Source organism: Cololabis saira, chromosome 5 (genome assembly GCF_033807715.1).
Source record: "Cololabis saira isolate AMF1-May2022 chromosome 5, fColSai1.1, whole genome shotgun sequence".
NCBI classification, from domain to species: Eukaryota; Metazoa; Chordata; class Actinopteri; order Beloniformes; family Belonidae; genus Cololabis; species Cololabis saira.
Genome location: NC_084591.1, coordinates 39,370,438 through 39,392,470, shown reverse-complemented (window position 1 = coordinate 39,392,470; position 22,033 = coordinate 39,370,438). Strand labels below are relative to the sequence as shown.

General features: G+C 39.5%; 3 protein-coding genes across 7 annotated transcripts; all 3 read left to right on the top strand.

Annotated features, from left to right (window-relative positions):
* The first annotated feature begins 270 nt into the window (after positions 1 to 270).
* Positions 271 to 8,426, top strand: pdp2 (putative pyruvate dehydrogenase phosphatase isoenzyme 2). Of its 2 annotated transcripts, XM_061722668.1 has the most exons (9): positions 271 to 344; positions 733 to 850; positions 2,734 to 2,910; positions 3,080 to 3,199; positions 3,301 to 3,587; positions 4,318 to 4,423; positions 4,503 to 4,739; positions 4,827 to 5,126; positions 7,572 to 8,426. In XM_061722668.1, the coding sequence occupies exons 2-9, from the start codon at positions 776 to 778 to the stop codon at positions 7,845 to 7,847; spliced, it is 1,578 nt and encodes a 525-aa protein (XP_061578652.1). In that variant the 5' UTR covers positions 271 to 344; positions 733 to 775; the 3' UTR covers positions 7,848 to 8,426. The 2 variants fall into 2 exon arrangements, with proteins under 2 accessions (XP_061578652.1, XP_061578653.1); XM_061722669.1 differs by lacking the exons at positions 271 to 344; positions 733 to 850 and having other exon boundaries at positions 2,776 to 3,000.
* Positions 8,427 to 9,254: 828 nt separating this feature from the next.
* On the top strand, positions 9,255 to 19,037 carry LOC133444312 (B-cadherin-like). 3 transcript variants are annotated; one of them, XM_061721989.1, is made up of 15 exons: positions 9,255 to 9,553; positions 12,034 to 12,129; positions 12,215 to 12,361; positions 13,323 to 13,478; positions 13,588 to 13,729; positions 13,807 to 13,979; positions 14,076 to 14,204; positions 14,286 to 14,471; positions 14,577 to 14,821; positions 15,675 to 15,817; positions 15,895 to 16,119; positions 16,864 to 17,088; positions 17,163 to 17,293; positions 18,102 to 18,245; positions 18,344 to 19,037. In XM_061721989.1, exons 1-15 carry the CDS (start codon positions 9,500 to 9,502, stop codon positions 18,593 to 18,595), a joined length of 2,448 nt encoding a protein of 815 aa, XP_061577973.1. In that variant the 5' UTR covers positions 9,255 to 9,499; the 3' UTR covers positions 18,596 to 19,037. The 3 variants fall into 3 exon arrangements, with proteins under 3 accessions (XP_061577973.1, XP_061577971.1, XP_061577974.1); XM_061721987.1 differs by having other exon boundaries at positions 16,852 to 17,088; XM_061721990.1 differs by lacking the exons at positions 12,034 to 12,129; positions 12,215 to 12,361 and having other exon boundaries at positions 16,852 to 17,088.
* A 117-nt stretch (positions 19,038 to 19,154) lies between these two features.
* On the top strand, positions 19,155 to 22,033 carry si:dkey-30c15.13 (uncharacterized protein LOC558731 homolog). Of its 2 annotated transcripts, none has more exons than XM_061721991.1 (7): positions 19,155 to 19,649; positions 19,786 to 19,947; positions 20,042 to 20,152; positions 20,237 to 20,293; positions 20,560 to 20,670; positions 20,792 to 20,938; positions 21,136 to 22,033. In XM_061721991.1, exons 2-7 carry the CDS (start codon positions 19,786 to 19,788, stop codon positions 21,187 to 21,189), a joined length of 642 nt encoding a protein of 213 aa, XP_061577975.1. In that variant the 5' UTR covers positions 19,155 to 19,649; the 3' UTR covers positions 21,190 to 22,033. The 2 variants fall into 2 exon arrangements, with proteins under 2 accessions (XP_061577975.1, XP_061577976.1); XM_061721992.1 differs by having other exon boundaries at positions 19,158 to 19,649; positions 20,795 to 20,938; positions 21,136 to 22,032.

The window sequence follows — 22,033 nt, the reverse complement described above, 5'->3', positions numbered from 1 at the left end:
CTTTTTCTATATCCTTCTTGCTGTGTACATACATCTACTGATAAATATTGTTTTGCAGGCAGGGTAGCATTTGTGTATCAATTTAAAAGAGATCTCTTTGACTTTATTTGTTAGGAAGAATATTTGTGGTAACGACCAAACTTTTGTCCACTCAATATCTGTCACGAAATTGAGCCAATAAAATGTGGCCGGTGGGATGGAAGCATGGATGTATTATAATAACGGATGGAAGTTAAACCGTCCTCTGTTTTATTCTCCTCTCAAACGTGACAGCGCGGTGACGTCAGACGCCGGTGTTGAGGCAGAGCTGCTTCGGTCGGGATTCATCTGAAAACAGCTTGCAGGTACATCATTGGGTATTTCGTTTGATGTAAGTTAGATTCCTATAAGCTTTCTAGACGTAGACGGTTACATTACTTAACGATCAGTGAAGTTATTAATGCATTCACACGTTAGCACAACTCGCTACTGCTAGTGTGCTAACTGTGTTAAAACCCCTTTAAACTCCGTATTTTCATTTGTACTTTGCTGTTGTCTCGTGGCAGGTAGACCTAACATGTGAATGTCAATAAAACATCACGAGATGAGGGTCGTTGTTGGTTGATCTGACGTTTTTCTCGCTAACACCGGTGTTGCTTGGTGCTTTACAGCAGCTCTTAAGGTTTATAATTGAGACTTGGACTGGCCTACAGACTCATATGTATATAATCTATATCTCTCCTTCACCCCTAGGTTATAAAGCTGAACATTACCGAGCGAACAGTGTACTTTAGCGATGTTTGTTCGTGTTTACACGAGTATCCTCCAGAGAGCCTACACATTCCCTCTTCATGCTGCAGTCCAGCCACAGGTCTGTACTAATATAATACATCCATGGTTGGTACTGATATAATACATCCCTGTACTGCCATGACACTGCTTACTCTGTGCAACTATTGGCAGCATATTTCATATTCTTATGTTTATGATAGGAATACTTATTACAGACTCAAAAGGTTCCATATAAAATACATAAAAATTACAGGTCACACATTAGAAAATGTGTGACCTGACAAGCTGCACTTGTAAATAAGAAATTTGTTCTTAATTTGCTTGCCATTAAATAAAGGTTAAATAAAGGTTAAATAAAGGTTAAATAAATAAATAAAAAAAATAAATAAAAATTCAACACAAGGTGATTCAAAGTGCTTTACATCGACATTAAAAGCGGCAAGACATAATTAGCAAAAATGAAAATAAGATAAAATGAAATAAAATTATGAAAAAAGAAGGTAAAATAATAAAAGCACAGGTTGCTAATTTAAGAGTACGGTTAAATAACGAATACATGAAATAAAATGATAAAAAGCACAAGCTGTTAAAAATAAGGGCAGTAGAATACAGCAGCTAAGTATTTAATTTAATTAATAAGAGTACGCTTCAGTAAACAGTAATGTTTTTAGGCCTGATTTAAAGGAGCTGACAGTTGGAGCAGACCTCAGGTCTACAGGAAGTTTGTTCCACCGGTGAGGAGCAGAATAACTGAACGCTGCCTCACCTTGCTTGGTTCTGGTTCTGGAACCACAACAAACCAGATCCAGATGAACCTCAGGGGTCTGGGAGCTTCATAGGAACTAACAGATCCAGCATGTATTTTGGTCCAAGACCATTCAGTGCTTTGTAGACCAGCAGTAAGATTTTAAACTCTATCTTTGGACTCACTGGAAGCCAGTGTAGCGATTTCATGACCTGACTGGATCAGCTGCAGCTGCCTGATAGATTTCTTGTTTAGGCCTGTAAAGATGCCATTGCAATAATCCAACCTACTGAAAATGAATGCATGAATAAGTTTTTCCATGTCTTGTTTAGACAGAATCCCCTTAATTCTAGCAATGTTAGTGAGTGCAGTTATTAGACAATTTTCTGACTCATGTAGTCGACACATATTTTAAACATAAAATTCCTCAGCAGAGCATGGAAGGTGGGGACATAAGAATTAACAAATAAAGTGCTTGCACTTGTCCATCTTGGAAGCTTAAGGAGGATCCTGAACGCATCCTTATATGCTACCTGCCACTTCTTTAGCTTGGCTTTGGTGGTATAATTACACCAAAGGTGAGCCGTGTAAAGAGGTGTACGGTAGGCTCTGAATAGATTTACCTTAACATCAGCTGTGCACATATGGAATCTACGGGCAAGCATATTGGCCTGAGCATAGAGCTTACAGCACTGATGGATGTCATCATCATCACATAGATCCTCATTTATGATGTGACCCAAATACCGTACTCTCTTAACAACATCTAAGGGGCGGTCAGACGGTAAGAATGGGGGAAACCTTTGTTTCTGATCCTCCTTAGCTTTAACAATCAGAATAACACTCTTCTTAGGGTTAAACACAATGTCATACTGGACTCCATAGCTAGAGCACACTTTAAGCAGTTGCTGTAGCCCGGCACTGTATGGAGACATGATGACCAGGTCATCAGCATATATGAGGTGATTAATAAGACTATCACCTATCATACATCCGGTCTTGCACTGACTAAGCTTCATGGAAAGATTATCCATGTAAATATTGAAGAGGACAGGTGACAAAATGCCACCCTGTCTCACTCCATTAGTTACATGAAAAGGTGCAGATATACTACTGCCCCATCTGTATGCATGGTCTGTTGTGTGTACCAGACTGGGTTGGGTTTACATCATTCTGGATATTTAACTTGTAGCCTTTCTTTATTTTCTCTCTTTCAGGCAGGCAATCATTGTCTTTTCTCATCCTGGAGTATACCCAGATCATACCGTTGGAGCTATTTTTCAGAGGAATCTGGAAATTTGTGTCAAAGCAGGCGACAGTTCTCAACTCATCAAAATCTAGATTTCCAGCAGAGCCGTGTGCAAATCAATAATATTCTTAGAGGCAATGAGCAGGTAATGGATGTCACACAGCCTCTCTTTTGGTTGAGAAGGACCTCTCAATCAATTAAGGACATGTAGAGTAGAAAGTCTATTTTCTATGAGGTATGTTGTTTAATCAGTTTGCATATACCTGTGTGCATTTCTGAATAATTGTGTGCATGTATGCGTGTCTTTGTTTCAGACTGTGAATGTGCTGGAGTTTGATGGCAGGGGACTTAATTCTGTGAAAAAGTTCGACAGCAACCAGTTACCTGCTAATACACCTAATGAAGACCGTCGTAGTGCAGCTACTTGCTTACAGGTGTGCGTCTTCCACTCCCTGTCTATCCATCGGTGTCTTTACTTTATTCCTCAGCCCTATAGACTTCTTTTTTTTTTTTCTTTTCCCCCTGATGTCTCCAGTCAAAGGGCATGCTTTTCGGGGTGTTTGATGGCCACGGAGGTTGGGCGTGTGCTCAGGCTGTGAGCGAGCGGCTGCTGTACTATGTGGCAGTCGCACTGATGCCGAAACACACCTTGGAGATGCTTGAGAACTGCATGGAGAATGGCAGACCTTTACCTCCCATCTTACAATGGCACAAACATCATACAGATTTTAATTATCGTGACTCTGCCTCCCTGTATATCGACCACCTCAGAGTCTTCTGGCAAGAATTACTGGACAGTGAGGAATATGATGAAGGCATGAGGTAGGTAGAAATGCCTGTGTATCTCACAAATGGAATTTGGTTTTTGTGTTGTAATGCAGTCATTCTTACCTATTTTCCTTTTTTCTTTAACCTTACTGGTGTATGTACATGAGCACAATACATGAATACACATTTGATAGGTTATCCCTTCTATTTGCTTTGATAATCAGTTAAGTTTCGTGTTGTTTTTTTTTTCTGAATGTATAGAAATACGTAATGAAGATGAAACTATGCCCCTAGAGCCTCTTCTATTTTACCACATCTCCCATAGATGCGCCTTTTAAAATATCCACCTAGGGCTGGGCGATTTTGGACAAAAATAAAATCCCGATTTTTTTTTTTTTTCCTCTGAAAACCCGATTTTCAATTTCGATTTCAATTTTTTTTTTTGGTAAAACTACAAAAGACAATGGAATAAATTGTTTCAAATATTTTATCTTTATTTTTTAAAGAAAAATAGCAAACAAATTTCCCTATTGGGAATGAAGTGCAATTGAAAAATACTGTAAATCCTCCTTGAGTTTAGTAAAGTGACAACATTTACAATTTTCTTGACTAGACGAGCTCTGTCTGTAATGCAGCCAGCTGCAAAAAAGGAAAATCGATTTTCCGATTTTCCTTTTTTTTAACATCGATTGTGATTAATAAATCCGATTTAGATTTAAAATCGATTAATCGCACAGCCCTATATCCACCATAAAAATAAAACTGAGGATTCTCTTTCTTCTAGTCCCAGGGATGCTCTGGATCGTGCTTTCAAACGACTCGATGCTGATATTTCCTTAGAGGCTCAAGTTCCTCTTTCCAGTGACCTGATGAAAAGTACAGCAATCCAGGTAACAGGATACCAGTGTTTTCTGCTTCACTGCATCCAGGGCCGTGCAGTTTTGATAACGTGCATCCCTATCTGTCTAGGTTGCATTTGCAGGGTGCACTGCCTGTGTGGCTCATGTGGGCGCCGATGGGATCCATGTCGCAAACACCGGTGACTGCCGCACAGTAGTAGGGGTCCTGAATGAGGACGGTTCATGGAGCACTTTACCTCTATCTCAGGACCACAACTCTCTGAATCAGGCTGAGGTGGAACGACTCCGAGCCCAGCATCCGCCTTCAGAGAGGGACACTGTGGTCATAGATGACAGATTGCTCGGGGTAAGATGCTGTCATCGCACTGTACAGCTGTTTAACCATAAAATGTACGAGAATTGTCACTGGTTTAATCATTCATCTTTGTTACAGGTTCTGATGCCCTTGCGTGCATTTGGGGACGTGAGATTCAAATGGAGCCTTGAGTTGCAGCAGAGCATTTTGGCCAGCCTGGAATGCGGCGTGGACTTAGACTCCCTTAACTTGTATCAGTATACTCCCCCTAACTACCTCACACCACCCTACCTGGAGGTGACACCTGATATAACTTACCACAAGCTGAGACCTGAGGACCGCTTCCTGATCCTCGGTACTGATGGCCTGTGGGATGAACTAGCGAGTGAAGAGGCGGTGCGACTTGTTGGAGAGCACTTAAGTGGAATTCATTTACAGGTTTGTGCTGAGAAAACGGAACATACATTTCAATCATCACTAGGGGTGGGTATTGGGAAGGACCTCACGATACGATACGCATCACGATACTTGAGCCACGATACGATACACATTGCGATATCCCGATTATGCGATATCCCGATTATTATATTCTACATAGTTCACCGAAAAATTTAAAAATGCATTACACATCTTAAAATCCAAGTTGTATATACACAGTGTTCCAAATTATTATGCAAATTATATTTTTCTCAGATTTTCCTAAATAGTCGATGCAAATGACAGTCAGCATAATTTTCAAGTCATCAACCATTAGTTTAATGAATTTGAATGTTATTGAACAAACCTCCCAATGATAACAGAATTTTTCAAAAATAAGAAACTTAAAATGCACTGTTCCAAATTATTACGCACAACAGAGTTTTATAACATTTTATAGGTTGTTATGAACTGAAATGCTCATCTTTAGAATTTACAGCATTAGGAGGTCATATTTACTGAAATCAAATGCTATTTCAATCAAAAACATCTTAACAGGTCAAGTTACATTTTAACATAGGACCCTTTATTTGATAGCAGCTTCACAATTCTTGCATCCATTGACCTTGTGAGTTTTTGGAGAGTTTCTGCTTGAATTTCTTTGCAGGATGTCAGAATAGCCTCCCAGAGCTGCTGTTTGGATGTGAACTGCCTACCACCCTCATAGATCTTTTGCTTGAGGATGCTCCAAAGGTTCTCAATAGGGTTGAGGTCAGGGGAGGATGGGGGCCACACCATGAGTTTCTCTCCTTTTATGCCCATAGCAGCCAATGATGCAGAGGTATTCCTTGCAGCATGAGATGGTGCATTGTCATGCATGAAGATGATTTTGCTACGGAAAGCACGGTTCTTCTTTTTGTACCATGGATGAAAGTGGTCAGTCAGAAACTCCACATACTTTACAGATGTCATTTTCACACCTTCAGGGACCCTAAAGGGGCCAACCAGCTCTCTCCCCATGATTCCGGCCCAAAACATGACTCCGCCACCTCCTTGCCGACGTTGCAGCCTTGTTGGGACATGGTGGCCGTCCACCAACCATCCACTACTCCATCCACCTGGACCATCCAAGGTTGCACGGCACTCATCAGTGAACAAGACTGTTTGAAAATTAGTCTTCATGTATTCCTGGGCCCACTGCAGCCGTTTCTGCTTGTGAGCATTGTTTAGGGGTGGCCGAATAGAGGGTTTACGCATAACTGCAAGACTCTGGAGGATCCTAAACCTTGATGTTCGTGGGACTCCAGAGGCACCAGCAGCTTCAAATATCTGTTTGCTACTTTGTAATGGCATTTTAGCAGCTGCTCTCTTAATCCAATGTTTTTGTCTGGCAGAAACCTTCCTCGTTGTGCCTTTGTCTGCACGAACCCGTGTGTGCTCTGAATCAACCACAAATCTCTTTACAGTACGATGATCACGCTTAAGTTTTCGTGAAATATCTAAGGTCTTCATACCTTGTCCAAGGCAGTGAACTATTTCACGCTTTTCGACAGCAGAGAGATCCTTTTTCTTTCCCATGTTGCTTGGAAATGGTCATATGCTTAATAATGTGGAACGCCCTTCTTAAGTAGTTTTTCCTTAATTGGGCTCACCTGGCAGACTAATTATCACAGGTGTCTGAGATTGATTTCAGTGATCCAAAGAGCCCTGACACACAATACCATCCATGAGTTTAATTGAAAAACAAAAAATGTAATCTTTATGACACTTAAATTCAATTTGCATAATAATTTGGAACGCGGTGTATGTACATCAGATGATAGCGATGGATCTTAAAATCCGAGTTGCATGTTCATCAGATTATAGTGACAATTCATGGGACAAACTGAGTCAAAACAATATTTTATTATAACTATACAAGCTAAAGTTACAACATATTTGTATATGTTTTTCATATTATTTACATCATATGAAATTAACATTAAATTTAGTATGAGGTTGCTTTAATTATGTGGCAAATGATAATAAACACAAGAAAGATGGGTACTAAAACCAAGGACAGGCACAGTGATCAGTCAGTATAGATATAAATCCATAAATAAATAAACCTCTGTCCATTATTTTTCATTTTTTAAGGACAGGCAATTGTGTTATATAAAAAATAAATTATAAGATTAAATGAAACGTGAAATAAAACCTGAGCGCAGTGCAGGGCCCTCCCAGGGTTGGTAGAGAGTGGCAATGCCCAGGACTGTCACTTAGGTAGGAGCACTGGGTGATATAATGGGAAAAAAATCGATATTCAAATTTTGAATATCGATATTGAATCGGCTGGAAAAGTATCGCTATATATTGCCATATCGATATTTTTGCCCACCCCTAATCATCACCTTAGTTTTAGTGTGCTTTTTAGTGTGCTTTTATCATCTAAACATGCCCTGAAATATGGCCTCTGACTTTCCCCAGGCTCCGGTTTCTCCATCTGAGAAGCAGCTGAAGCTGGGTCAGATGCATGAACTTTTGCTGAAACGGCGAGCGCGTGCTTCCCCAGCACTGGACACCAACGCTGCCACGCACCTCATCAGGCACGCTCTCGGGACCGGGGACTGTGGAGAGCTGTCCCAAGAGAGACTGGCCTCAATGCTCGCTTTGCCAGAGGACCTGGCTCGTATGTACAGAGACGATATCACAGCTACGGTGGTCTATCTGAACTCTGATTTGGCCAGACGTCATCACAGCTAACAAAAATCTTTTATTCCAATATCGTGCACCAAAAAAAAAAAGAAAATAGGTTTACAAAGTCTGCTGACGCTAGAATGTTATCTACTTTAATCATGTTAAAGGCTCATCATGTCACAGTCACCAGTCTGTTGTCTAGTCTTTTCCGGCCAAAAATCATATCCTGTTACAGAAACTGATTGATAAAAATGTTTAAGTGTAAAGACAGATTTCAGTGATGTATGATGTGCAGGAAATATTTTAAATAGATCTCGATTAGATAGGTTCAAAACAGACGGCATATTCACATTTCAGGTCAAAAATGCTGAAAAGTATGATTCACGTCAAAACTGAAACAATGTAAGTGAGTATCGGTTTACAGATCAATCCATACACTATCCTTGTCTTCTGTCTGCAGTCCTGCACGGACCATCCGTCTCTTTTCTTTTTTCTTTTCTGCTGTTTACTGTATTTTTATGTAAGCTGTGAATTTTACCTTTTAAATCCTCTCAGTAATTTGCCTTTAAATGTTTTTGTATTTTTACTGTCCATATTGCAAAACAATGATAATGTAATTGTTTTATATTAAATGACTCAAAATTATGTTTTTGTTTGCATTTATTTGCAGTAGGGCTGTTCGATTAATCGATTTTAAATCGTAATCGCGATTATGTAATTAGAACGATGTTAAAACGTGAAAATCGTAAATTCGATTTTTCACTTTTTTTTTTTTTTTTTTTTAATTTTTTTTTACAACTTTTTAAAAACTTTTTTTCAACTTATTTTACAGAGTTTTGCACTTTATTCATTCATTTTTGGTTTAATAAGAGCAAAGTTTGCACTTAAAGCCCAATGGGGAAAATGTTCAATAAAAAAACAGCATATTTGAAATCATTTCTTTGCCTTTTGTCAATTCACAAAATAATCGTAATCGAAAATCGGATTTTGAGAGACAAAAATCGAGATTTTATTTTTGGGCAAAATCGAACAGCCCTAATTTGCAGACGTGTCAGTCTCAGATTTTGAACCCGTCTTCAAGATAAAGTAGTCTGACATTTAGACGTGGGGAGCAGAGTTAGAAGTTTTCAAAACAAACTGTGCTAACTTATTAGTTGCCAAGTGTTATATGAGCCTCTGTGATCCTCAGCTGTTTTGTAAACATTTGTTTGCTGTCCTGAGTTAAAAGTTTGATCAAACTGTTTGCACAATTCTGTGAGCAAGGTCAAAGTGAAAATATGCATTTTTAACCATTGCTGGCAGTAAAGCACGTTTTTTATATAATCCATTTCTACATTTAGAGCGTCAAAGAAAGAGCTGTTTTTTTTTCTTCTGTTTTTTAAGATGAGACTGCAAAGCCTAACCTGCATAAACACACACCTGCATGTCTGCGAGATCCAGTACCTGTTTTTCACCAACCTTTTGCTGAGAAAACCAAACAGCAGTTTGTCTGAATGGTTTCAAGGTGAAACAGTGAACACGGCAGCAGCCTGTGGCTTTGGAAAAGGGATTCATTAATATGAAGAATGAGGAACTCTGAAGATGTAACAACTCTCCATATGGAGGTTCAGTAATCACCACAAACTTGCCAGTTTCTCTCTGGATCAAGTCCTGTCTCCAGTCCAGGCGGTTGCTGTGGTGACGGAGGACTGGTCTGCCGGGTTTTTGAGCTGGGAGACATGACGGGGGACAGCGGGAGCTTGACAGTGATCTTCATGCTTTGCCAAGTCAACGTGAGTGTTTTACACATAAATATGTTTTTATTTTATATTATATATATTTTTTTGTTTTTTACTGTATTACTCTAAACCAGGGGTGTCAAACTCATTTTGCTTGGCCGGATTTGACCAATTTTTTTCTCGCGGGCCGCACACAAAAACGGTGCGAAAAAGTTTTTTTCTAATCCTTTTTTTTTTTACTATTTTTATCTACGGTAATCCAATATCAGTTTATTTAATTTTAAAGGAAATATGCACTTTGTTTACACTCTAATTATGTAAAATATATTTCTTCAGGATCTTTTCTTGAAATTTCTAATTTTTTTTCAAATTATGTAAGATACTTTTAATATCATTTTACAAAGATAAACAGAAACAAGTATGTTTTTTGTATATTTCGCTTTTTTATAGGAAATTTAATTAAAAGCAAAATCTTTCTTATTACATCTGAGAGTGTATCTTTGTGATTTAGAGATTTTTCCATTACAATTAAGTGTATTTATTTTTAAAACTTGGCGCGGATATTTACGCCAGTGTGCCGAAAAAGTCAGCACTTCTCTTTTAACTGTTTTACTTTGTCACTATCCTCGTATTCAAAACTGAAATTCTCAGAGTAAATATCTTCTATCATCTTTTTTAGCAGTGATATTTTTCCTGCGAAAATATATAATAGTAGTCAGTTAATAAAAATAAACGACCGTCTACAAAGAAATAAAAATTGGCAAATGCATTCTAGAAAACAAAAAAAATGTCAAAAACTGCTCTCTTTGTGGAATAACGATGGATTTGTAGAAGAAATATATTATCGGATATGCTGCGATTCATGGCAATTATTTATGCCTTTTATTAACTGTGGCCGGGTGGAGAGGTTGACGGGACACGCACCTGTGTCCCATCCACCTGAGTGGCTGCCACGCCTCCACCCGGCCTGCCTTTATAACGCAGAGCTGGAGAGCAGAAAAGGGTCGGAGAAGCTGTGTGTGATGCTTGTGCACATGTGGGTGTGGGTTTGCTAAATAAAGAAGGGTCTGCACGATACATCTGTGTCTCTCCGTCCTTCGGTCGGGCCCCCGTGGCACGCACCCTGCCACATTAACATTTCGTTTTTTTTGCGTTGGAAACTTCTCGCGGGCCGCATGAAAATCTCTCTCGGGCCGCATGTGGCCCGCGGGCCACACATTTGACTCCCCTGCTCTAGTCTAAACCATCTGAATTTCATTTTTGAACTTTTTTTTTTAAACACTTTCCTCTATGCTAATGACTAAAGAATTGTTTGTGATACAGTGTATAATGAAGTAAATCATCAGAGTTTGTGCGTGGGTTTAAGTAAACAGTATTTGAAGTGTGGTTATCCTCAATTATAACCTCAACAACATCTGAAATGCATCTGGGAAAGAAATGCCTTTCACAAGTCTCCGTTCATCATCACAGCAGCCGTCTTTTCATTGGCTTCGATGGTCCCTCCATCACATCTGTCATTTACCTGATGCATTTATGGCCACGGACTCCTTGACGCTGTTCAAAGAGTCATTTTGTCTTGCTGTAAATCTCATGATTGACAAAGGTTTACAAGTTCAAAATAAGATCGAGGTCTTCAGTGCAATCCAAGCGGTTATGGTTTACACGATGGAGCCTTATCCTGTTAAAATATCCATTTGTACTGGATGGTGCAGACTGGTTCCAGCCCTGCTGTTTCAAAAGCAGGCCTCCAGAACCATGTCCATCTTAAAACTAGTGCCCCTCCTCCACCATGCTGGTTCCTGATTACTGATTCACGTGTGACCATCAAGCTTTTACTCATTTCATCTGTTCATGTAAGCTTTAGAAAATCCCTCGTGAAACCTTTCTTCTTCGGGAACTGAGGAGGGTAAACTTCAGCAAAGACGGGCCATCATTTGTGAACTAAGTAGTCAGGGCTTTGGATTAAGAAATATTATCTCACTACTATAGACAGGTTTGTATTTACATAAATGTTATGATGCGTTAACACGTATGCACGTCTTTTATTTTTAGGAGCAAACGTTGGATAACTGTTGCTTCTATTTTTGTGAAAGTTTCCAATTTGAGCTATAAAACAATTTTTGAACATATCTTTTGTGTTTTATTGGGTTTATAAAATATCAATAATGAATTTACATTTCTTTTTTTATAATCTTCCATGAGTTATCCACATCTGATCCATTAGTGGGTTACATCCATCCTGGATCAGGTGTATGGAGGAAAGTGAAATGCTGAAACAAATCCGTTCGTGTTTCCATTTTGAAACCTTTTTGTGAGCGCTGGCCGTTTTAGCCTTTATTTTAAATGTTCAGGTCATTCATTGTTCCCTCTCTCTTTGCATTGTTTGTTCAGCTAAGCACAGCAGTTTTCTTGTTGTTATATTATGATTATAAACAAAGCAAGTCCGACCTTGGCCATCCACTCTGTCTAGACCGTTACTGGAACCAAGAATGATGGATAGATCAGTACGAGCTTAACCAGGTTTTTTTCTTCAGAGTTTGGCGTCTCTAGCTGCTGCTGGATGGATACAACCACACTGCTCTCACAACAACGGCACAAATGAAAAACTCTCAAAGCAGAACAATCACGAGGTTAGTCTTTTTTTTACGAGTCAAAAGATTAGACTTCACAAGTAAGTACTGCACCTAACTCAGACTGCTATCCTGATTCAAACAGAACATCTCTGATGGCCTTCAGCTGCTTCCCATCATTGAGCTTCCACATATGTCTGGCGGTTGGAGAAGGATAAAGAGGGAGTGGGTTATTCCACCCATAAACTTTCCAGAAAATGAAAGGGGTACATACCCTAAACGTGTGGTAAAGGTAGGAATAAATATTCAGCAAAACGAAAGGATGGACTGCACTTGCACTGAGTCAAGCCTCCTCAACTGACATGTATTTTTTGATTTGATTTGATCTTTATTCATCTTGAACAAAACAATTTAAAACACATACATCAACAATAATAATAAAGCACAACCAGTTTTGTTCAAGAAGGGACAGGAAGAAGCAAATGCTTATCTAGTCCGGCCCCTTCTTGCAATATAAGAGTATCCGATATATAAAAGAATGATAGTAGCAATAACAATAATAATAATACATATATACAGTGTATACCCTTCTTCTTGACATATAAAAGTATGTCAATATAAAAGTAATTAAAAGACATGTGAATCAATAATAAGAGTAGCTAAAACGAAAGGCATCAAGCACAGTAGTGAAGGAAAAAAAGTCAATAAAAAAAAACAAAAAAACAATCACCATAATAAAAGTACCGTAGCTAAAAAAGAAAGAAAAGCATCATGCACAGAAGAAAAAAAGACAATGAAAAAATAATAAAATAAAAATTCATGGTCATTATAACATCAACTGTTGGTAGTTCAGTATGAGAATCTGCTTATAGCAGCGTTTGAATAGCCTGATGTTCTTGCAGACCTTCACACTTTCATCAAGATTGTTCCAGAGTGTTATACCATACACTGAAATGCACATCTTTTTCAATGTAGTATGAGCCATTGTCTGTTTAAAAGTGTGTTTATTCCGTAAATCATGAATACCATCTGTTTTCCTAAATAACGTTTGGATGTTTCCAGGTAAACTATTATTCCAGGCTTTAAACATGGTCTGTGACGTTTTGAATTTCACCAAATCTGGAAACTGGAGCAAATAAGAATTTAAAAACAAATTATTCGTATGATCTAGGTATCCCGCTCAGTTTATTAACCTCACTGCTCGTTTTTGTAAAGTGCAAATCTTTTTTAAAGTATTCTATTTTGTCGTTCAGCTCCAGTCCAGTAAGAACCAAAAGGTGGCCATCACCTACGAGATCAGTGGCTCAGGTGCAGATCAACCCCCTGAGGGCATTTTTATGGTTGACGGGCGATCTGGTGTGATGTATGTGACCCAGCCTCTGGACAGGGAGAAAAGACCCAAATACAAAGTGAGAGATGAGACAAAGCACACTCGTACCTTTTGCTGTTGATGACCTCAGTACCGAATATTTCATGGATTAAACACGGCCTTTGTGACAAATACACTGTGTGTTGCAGCTGTGGGCCCACGCGCTGAGTGAGGGGGTCAAAGTGGAGGAGCCCATGGAGCTGGTAATCAATATCATAGACCAGAATGACAATCCTCCAGAGTTCACGCAGAATCTGTTCACTGGGAAAGTGAAGGAAAGCGCTGATGTTGGTAAGACAGCCATTCTAGAAACTGCAACACATTCCTTAAAACATGCTATTAGTCAACTTGTTTTGATTGTCCAACAGATGAGCCTATCGTTAAAGTAACAGCCGTGGATAAGGATGATGCAGAGACGGAGAATGCCATTATTAGGTTTAAAATAAAAGCTCAGATGCCTCAAACACCTGCAGAAGACATGTTTGCCGTAAACCCAGTGAGTGGAGTGATTAGTCTGAAGACGGGTGGACTGGACAGAGAAGTAATGAGACTAACAATGTGAACACTGCTTTAAAAAAAAAAAAATTAAACCTACATCCCTTTTGTTGCTTATTTTCATGTTCTTCCATGTTATTAGACTCAACCTGAGTACCGGCTGATCATAGAGGCTGCTGACATGGAGGGGAAAGGGTTAACAGCCACCTGCACTGTTGTGATTATCATTACTGACTGCAACGATAATGCTCCACAATTCACTATGACAACTGTAAGTTGTACAAATACTTCACATCATCAAGAGTATTTCAATTTTAATCTGTGAATTCACTGAGTAGAGTCCTACCCCCAGATTTCTGCATCCGTGCCTGAAAATGAGGCCGGAGCAGAGGTCACGAGACTAAAAGTCACTGACGTGGATGAGCTGGGATCTCCGAATGCCAATACCAAGTACTCGATCGTCAAAGGCAACAAAGGTGGAGAGTTCGATGTAACCACGGGGTCTGATCAAATGGAGGGAGTTATCACGACTGCCAAGGTTCGGATTAACCTGCATGTTTTGATAACAAGCCTTCAAAAGAAAGAATAAAAGTGCTTTTACTCAGTGTGGCAAGTGTCATTTCTATTCTGTTTTCTTTCCAAGGAGCTGGATTTTGAGAGCGTTCCTGTCTTTACTTTGTTGGTGGCGGTAACAAACGAGGCGCCGTTTTCTGGACCCGCTGCCGTCTCAACAGCCACGGTCACCGTGAGAGTGGTGGACAGGAACGAACCCCCCTTATTCAGTCCCGCTGAGGTGCATGTGAGCATCTCGGAGGACGTGGAAGTAGGAACCTCTGTGATCCAGCTCCGAGCCAAGGACCCAGACACAAGCAGGAAGCAGAACATTAGGTGGTAAAGTTATATCATCTTTACATCTGGGTCATTCCATCGTGTCAATGATTATTCATGAAAATAAATAATTTTGCATATAAGCCGCATCAGCTCTATTTAAAAAAAAACAATAAAAAAAGATATATAAGCTGCACCCGTATATAAGCCACATCCGCTCTATTTAGAAAAAAAGATATGCAAGCCGCAGATATTTATGTTGTTAGATTAGATATTTACTACATGTACAGAAGGATTTTGAACTGTAAATGATGTACATGTTTGTACCTAAATAGATCCTAACAGTGTCTTTTAACACGGCAGCAACTTTGCTGATTAAAACTGGACAGAACCAAGATAAAATAACCGGTATTTATTTATCTATTTATCTGTTTGAAATCTGCTTCTACTTCTATCTGCTAAAGAAGAAGTAGCGTATTCTTCTTTGCATTTATTTTGTCTTAGTTTTTATTCTAATTCCGGTTAGCACTCCCCCTAGCAGTGAAAGAAAAATCCACAGAATAGCCGCACCTTTGTATAAGCCGCATGGTTCAAAACCTATGAAAAAAGTAGCGGCTTATAGTCCAGAAAATACGGTATATAACAAGAATTATTACTAAGACTATTTAAATCTGTGGTTAGTTTAAGATTAGGCTTGCATTTTTAGGGAAAACAGGAAAAAGAAGAGCAGATTTAACTCTGAGGTTTAGAAGAATTCAAACCTGACAAAGTTTCTGGAGTTGAATCAGCCAGGAGGCGAAGTTTTGAATTAAAGTCATAACGTGAACCAGGGGGTTTTGGTGACCCGTGTGCTTTATTTAGCTCGTGCACAGACCTGATGAAGCTCTGATCAAGTTGTTTTTCGTGTTTTCAGATATGAACTACACAACGACACTGCCAGGTGGCTGAGCGCCGAAAATGACACGGGATTAGTCAAAGTTAAAAGCAGCATGGACCGAGAATCACGCTTTGTTCAAAACAACAAATACACAATTCTGATTCTAGCTTATGATGACGGTAAAGTTTTGCTTCGAACTATGATACAGTCTCTTCGATCAACTCCTGAACATGAACTCCTGAATGTTTCTCTGCAGATGCTACTCCAGCTACAGGCACGGGCACTCTGGTCGTGACTTTGCTGGATGTGAACGACAATCACCCCGTGATCAGACAGAGAAAAGCAAGTCTATGCAACGAAAACCCTTCCCCTGCCCTCCTGGACATCGTGGACCTGGATGGACCTGGTCACGCTGGGCCCTTCACTGCGGAGCTTGTAGGAGGACACAAGATGAACTGGACCGTTCAGACCAATTCCACAAGTAAGGTAGCTCGCTGCAGTCCTCGACGTGACAACTGCTATTAGGGCTGGGCGATATATCGAGATTTGAATATATATAGATATATTTTCAAACGCGATATGGTACGAGACAATATCGTTTATATCGATTAATTTTTTTTTTTTTTTTTTTTAATTATGATATAGCTTATTTTGTGACAAATTGACTTGAATGTTTTATTTGAGATTTGCACAAATGTTTTGTTATTTGCACAACTGTCAACCTCAGTGGAAAAGTCTGCCTGTTACTGTCTACATTGTATTAATTACAGTGTATTTTAATTTAATTGTTATGCAGGAAAGGGATATTTGTTTTATTTTATTCAAGAAGCATTTTTATTCTATATATGCAGGCAGTTTATTTTTATTTCATTTGTTTTATACATGTTGATATTGTGCAGACCTCTGTTAACAAATGTACCTGTGTGACATTTGGCACGAGGCTTTGTATTAAAACTGACTGTTTTTTTTTAAGGGTTTGCCTCAGAAAAAGATGAAGCTAACAGAGATGCTATGCTATAATGCTTTGGGGGAAACCCCAATTATGGCACAGAAAAAATATCGAGATATATATCGAGTATCACCATTCAGCTAGAAAATATCGAGATATGACTTTTGGTCCATATCGCCCAGCCCTAACTGCTATCTAACAAATTTAAAATACATGTGGTTGAATTTTTGAATCCACGACTCAGCCTACCCAGTTTTCATTCAGTTTCTTTTCCAGGTGACGTAGCAGCCCTGACCCCCAAATGGGACTTGCCTCCTGGCGACTACAATGTGCTGATGCGCGTTTATGACGTGGGCATGTTACATCGAGACACCACGTTGGATGTGGAAGTGTGCCAGTGTCAGGGGGCAGTTTCCAGCTGCTTCATCCCACGCTCTGCCCCACAGCGACGTATTCCCTCTCTCGCATCCTCACTTCTGGGGGGGATTTTCATTGTTCTGTGTATGTATCCAATACGTCATAGATTTGAATTCAGACCGTCTCCCGGGTCACTTATATTTAATTTCATCGCACAGTGCTGCTCCTGCTCCTTTTGTTTTTGCTGAGAAGGAGGATGAGGGTGATGAAGGATGCTTCCCTTCTTGAAGATTTACCCAGAGACAACATCTTGTGCTACAACGAGGAGGGGGGAGGCGAGGAAGACCAGGTAGACGGGTCGGGGTGTTTATTTGCTCCTAAGCTCTGGTGTGGCCCCTTATTCAGCAAAAAGTCTATGTTGGCGCTGACTGGTCGTGGACCCCGTGGACGTGTTTTTGATTTGATTTGATTTATTTTATTTTTGTACATGTAAAAAAAAAAAAAAAAAAAGAAACGACACTTCATGAGAAGTTTAAGAAAATAACAACAAAACAAAACAAGGAATTTCATCCTTTAAAACTTGCTAACTTTTTTTTTCAAATTTACATGTGCTAAAAAAGGAGTAGGAAGAAGTGTAAACTTATTTAGTCCTACCCCCATTCACTGATCATTTAACCTGTATTTATAATTATTCAGACACTGTACTCACACTGCTAAGTAACAGTATTGTTCTTATTATTATTATTATTATTACTATTATATACTGTAATTATACTCACACACATACTTATACATGCATACATACATACTGTACCATAGTTGAATATTTCTATATATTTGTGCACATATGCCCATATAGATATTTATATAAATATACTTATTTACACTCTATATATATATATATATATATATATATATATATATATATATATATACACACATATATAATTTGCTGCCCATTTCTGTACATAAATATACACAGATTTACCCATTCACCCAATAGTATTATAATCAGGCCCCTAAAGGCCGCTAAACCCCTTCCTCTTTGTACCTCGTGAAAATCATGTTTTTATATTTGTTTTTAAACCGGTTAATGTTGAGGCTGAATAATCAGATGTGCAACGGCAGTAGATATTGTAATCTTCTTTTTTTTAAAGGGATTCAACATGAGCGCTCTCCACAGAAGACAGCATGAACATCCCGAAGTCTGCAGCGCTGACGTGTTTCCAGCCGTCCAGAGTCGCCCGGGTCATGGCTTTCAGATGCACGTCGACGAGGAGATTGGCAAATTCATTGAGGATGTGAGAAGTTCAAATAGTTAACATTTGATTAGGCTTTTTTCATATTTTTTAGATAAATACACGTTTCTGGTTCATGTGCCCTTGCGTTTACTGTCTAGAACCTGCGAGCTCTCAACAGTGACCCCACGGCTCCTCCTTACGACTGCGTCCTGGTGTTTGACTACGAAGGTGAAGGCTCTGAGGCGCGGTCGCTCAGCTCCATCACCTCCTCAGACTCAGATGAGGTGCAGGACTTTCACAGCTTAGTTCAGTGGGGACCACGCTTCAGCAGACTGGCAGACCTGTACACAGGGGGCAGAGAGGAGGATGACGACAGTCACACACTGCCGGGAAGAACAGAGTGGGTGTGATGAGCCTATTTATAGGTCCTCCGATGGTCTGTGACCATCTGCTCCAGATCTTCAGAGTGCCGTGTGACCTCTTTCTGCTTCCCTCTTCGGTTTTTTTAGACTTTTTCAGGAATCCACCTCAGATATTTATGAAGAGACGATCTCAAAAATAAAACATGTTCACGCATCTTGTGTTTTGATATGTTTTAACTCGTTTGGTGTCATAATTTAGATTAGTGGGTTCTGCCTTCTATCAACCACACAGTTATGCTGTTGTTTTATTACTGTATAAGCTTTTGCTTAATATTTGTATGTCATCAACCTGTCATGGACAGAAGAGGAAAAGGAATCAGTGTGGCCAAATCTGACACAGTTACATGACAGAATTAAGTTCTCATGTGGGGAAAAAAAAGTCTTAAATTGAAATAAAAAACACACTAACGCTGATTATTATATTGGTTTACGAGTGTAAATGTATATTTTGTAGACAATGTCTTAAATGCAGAAGTTACAACACTGCAAAGGATCGGAGCCATCCATCCATCCATCCATCCATCCATCCATCCATCCATCCAGAAGCCTGAGACAGGGGTACATTCTAGACAGGTCTATCTAACACATCATTCGCACAATTCGCTTTGAAATCTGTGAAGTTGGAGTTGTTTTAGATGGTTAAAATTTGCTCCAGTTCCTATATTTCTTTATCATTTTCAACAATTACATATAAACTAGAACCAGTTTGTTTTACAGGATCAAACCCGAACATCTTACTGAAACGTAAGTCCTCCGATGCTTCTGTCACTCCTACCTCCAGGCTGATAAGTGTGCGACTCACGACCAATGATTTCCCTGAAAGTCTGTCCTGAAGAGTGAACTTTGACCGTGAGCGATCCTCTGACTCAGCAGAACTGGGACCGTGTGGATCGACGCTGCTACGCAAACACTAAGGAGTAACAACAACTCTGGGGGAAAAGTGTTCAATGTCTCCTTTCTCTTATTTCAGTTATTTGAGACTTTCATTTGATATGAAGGCCTTTGAATAAACTGTTTACAGCTTCAAGACATCGTGGAGGAGGTAAGCAGTCACCTAACAGTAAGATCTGAGTCCGGGGTGTGTGCCTGCGTCATGATCTTATGCAAAGTTGACACTGGAATAGAGGACTATTTGAAATCCATTCCAGACAAGATCACCTTTTTTTCTTACCCAACAGATGAGGCAGAACATGTTTCAGGAGGGGCTGTATCACGTGTTTTTTAAGGACACACCCACAGCCCAGCCATCGACCCAGGTCGACGACAACGGAGAGCTGAACAATGTCAGGATTCATCGCTGGTTTGCGACGGTGGTCAATACAAGACTTTTAGTCACTGGGGTGAGATGCTGCTTTTAGCTTGTTCGTCCAGACTGATCTAAAACGCAGTTTTTAACTTTCTTATCCTTCTGAATACTTTGGTGTTTCCCTCCAGGTGGTTCAAGTCCTCAGTGCATTAGCTTGCACACTGGCCACAGTCAGCCATGCATGTGTGAGGTATGACTGCGCTGTCTCCATGGTAACTCCTGTGTGGCCAGGCTTATCCGTGAGTCAACATCTGCTGCGAGTGATTCACATTTAATGATATTTAATGTTTACTGAGGGGTGACGAAGGTTTGTGCTGTTGCAGTACATTGCTGCTGGGTGCCTGGCCATCGAGGTTCAGAGGAAAGCCAGTATATTAAAGGTGAATAGTTTACTCAATAACACTTAAATGCAGTTATGGAATAATTAAATCTCACCGTCTCATTCATATTCTGATTTATTTTTAACAACTTGTGCTTTTTATGATTTTACCTCTTTTCTCATAACTTTATTTCATTTTATTTGTTATTTACTGTCTAATTATTTCTTGCTGCTTTTAATGTCGATGTAAAGCACTTTGAATTACCTTGTGTTGAATTGTGCTATATAAATAAACTTGCCTTGCCTATCTTTATTTACAATGACCAGATCATCTCCTTGATCGGTCTGAATCTTTTCAGTCTGCTCTTTGGGTTTACTGCTCTGCTGGCCAACAGTCTGCTGTCTGCAACACCTGCAGAACTCAGCACATACCAGCAAGTAATTCAACATCTATATCCTAACACAACATACTTGTTGTAGATATGTGCCAGTATGCTTGGATGGTAAAGTACCGTAACCTCCTTCACTCTCTCTCCCTCTCCTGCCTTTCTCGGACCAGCAGACTGGCTCGTACGTGGCAGAGGCCAGCTCCATATTATTTACTGTGGTGTGTTTTCTGGGGTCAGTTTACGTCATCTTCCTGTCCTGGAGAGGCCTGCGTCGTTACAGCCGTCCCCATATTCAGGCTTACAACCGCATCTCACAGGTACGGTCAACAGATACAAGTTGAGTTTTAAGGAAACGTAATTTGGGTGCTTCCATTAAATGCAATATTTAAGTGATTCAAGAAGATCAAAGGAAAAGTCCAAACTCTAAAAACAAATGAACTTTTTGTAAAAATAACCAAGGTTTAAACATTATAGATTGTTGGATTTAAAGTGATATTAATGATTTTCCAAACAGGATCCAGAAGACACCACGGGGTCTCTGCTGGAGCAAGAAGAGTTGAACCTGTAAAAGTCAAAGAGCTGGAAACTCCATCTTCGGACCCTGTGCACCCAAAACAGAGTTACTGTTGTTGGCGAGCCACTGTATGGACTGTTTGTGCAATCCTGGTCTGATGATGATGTAGCCACATTGGCCACTGGACTGGCGACACAGTATCATTTCTGCTTTTGAAATCTCAAAAGCACACCATGTTCATTTGCCTGGAAATTAACACGTTTAGAGCCACAGAACACACTGATTCCAGTAACCTCTTTTGAAATCGATGTCCATAATCCTTGTAGGAAACTGCAATTTGCTAATAAAGTTTAGATTTTCATATTATTTTCTTTTGAAAATGTGATCATTTAACAAATATGACATTTCAGAATTCTTATTAGCACGTTTTCTAAATATTTAACTGGTATTAAGTGTGGAGGAAAAAAACAATTGTATTTAATTTTCTTTCTCAAAGTGAATTTCCTGTGTCGGACACTAGAGGGCAGCACTGCCACGCCCCTGGTGTGAACCTGGAACAGTTTCTTGTCAGCTTTACAACTTTTCCAGCACTTTGAAGACAACTTGTTCAGTTCCACCTACTGAATACGAAATCCGTGTCAGCCTTCACAGGTGTTTTATAATGGTCAGCATGTGTAAATAAACATCAAATTCTTCCATGAATAGATATTTTCAGAGATCTGAATGGATTGTGGACATCTTGCTCTATCCTTAAACATTTTTTCCTCAAACTTAGCTTAAGCACAAGATACAAACACACTGTTCGTCATTCAGAGATTGCGTATCTGTACTGTTATGACAGAGGAGGCAGCAGATATGCTGAAGGGTGTGGTGTATTTCTGTAATGGAGAATTGCTGT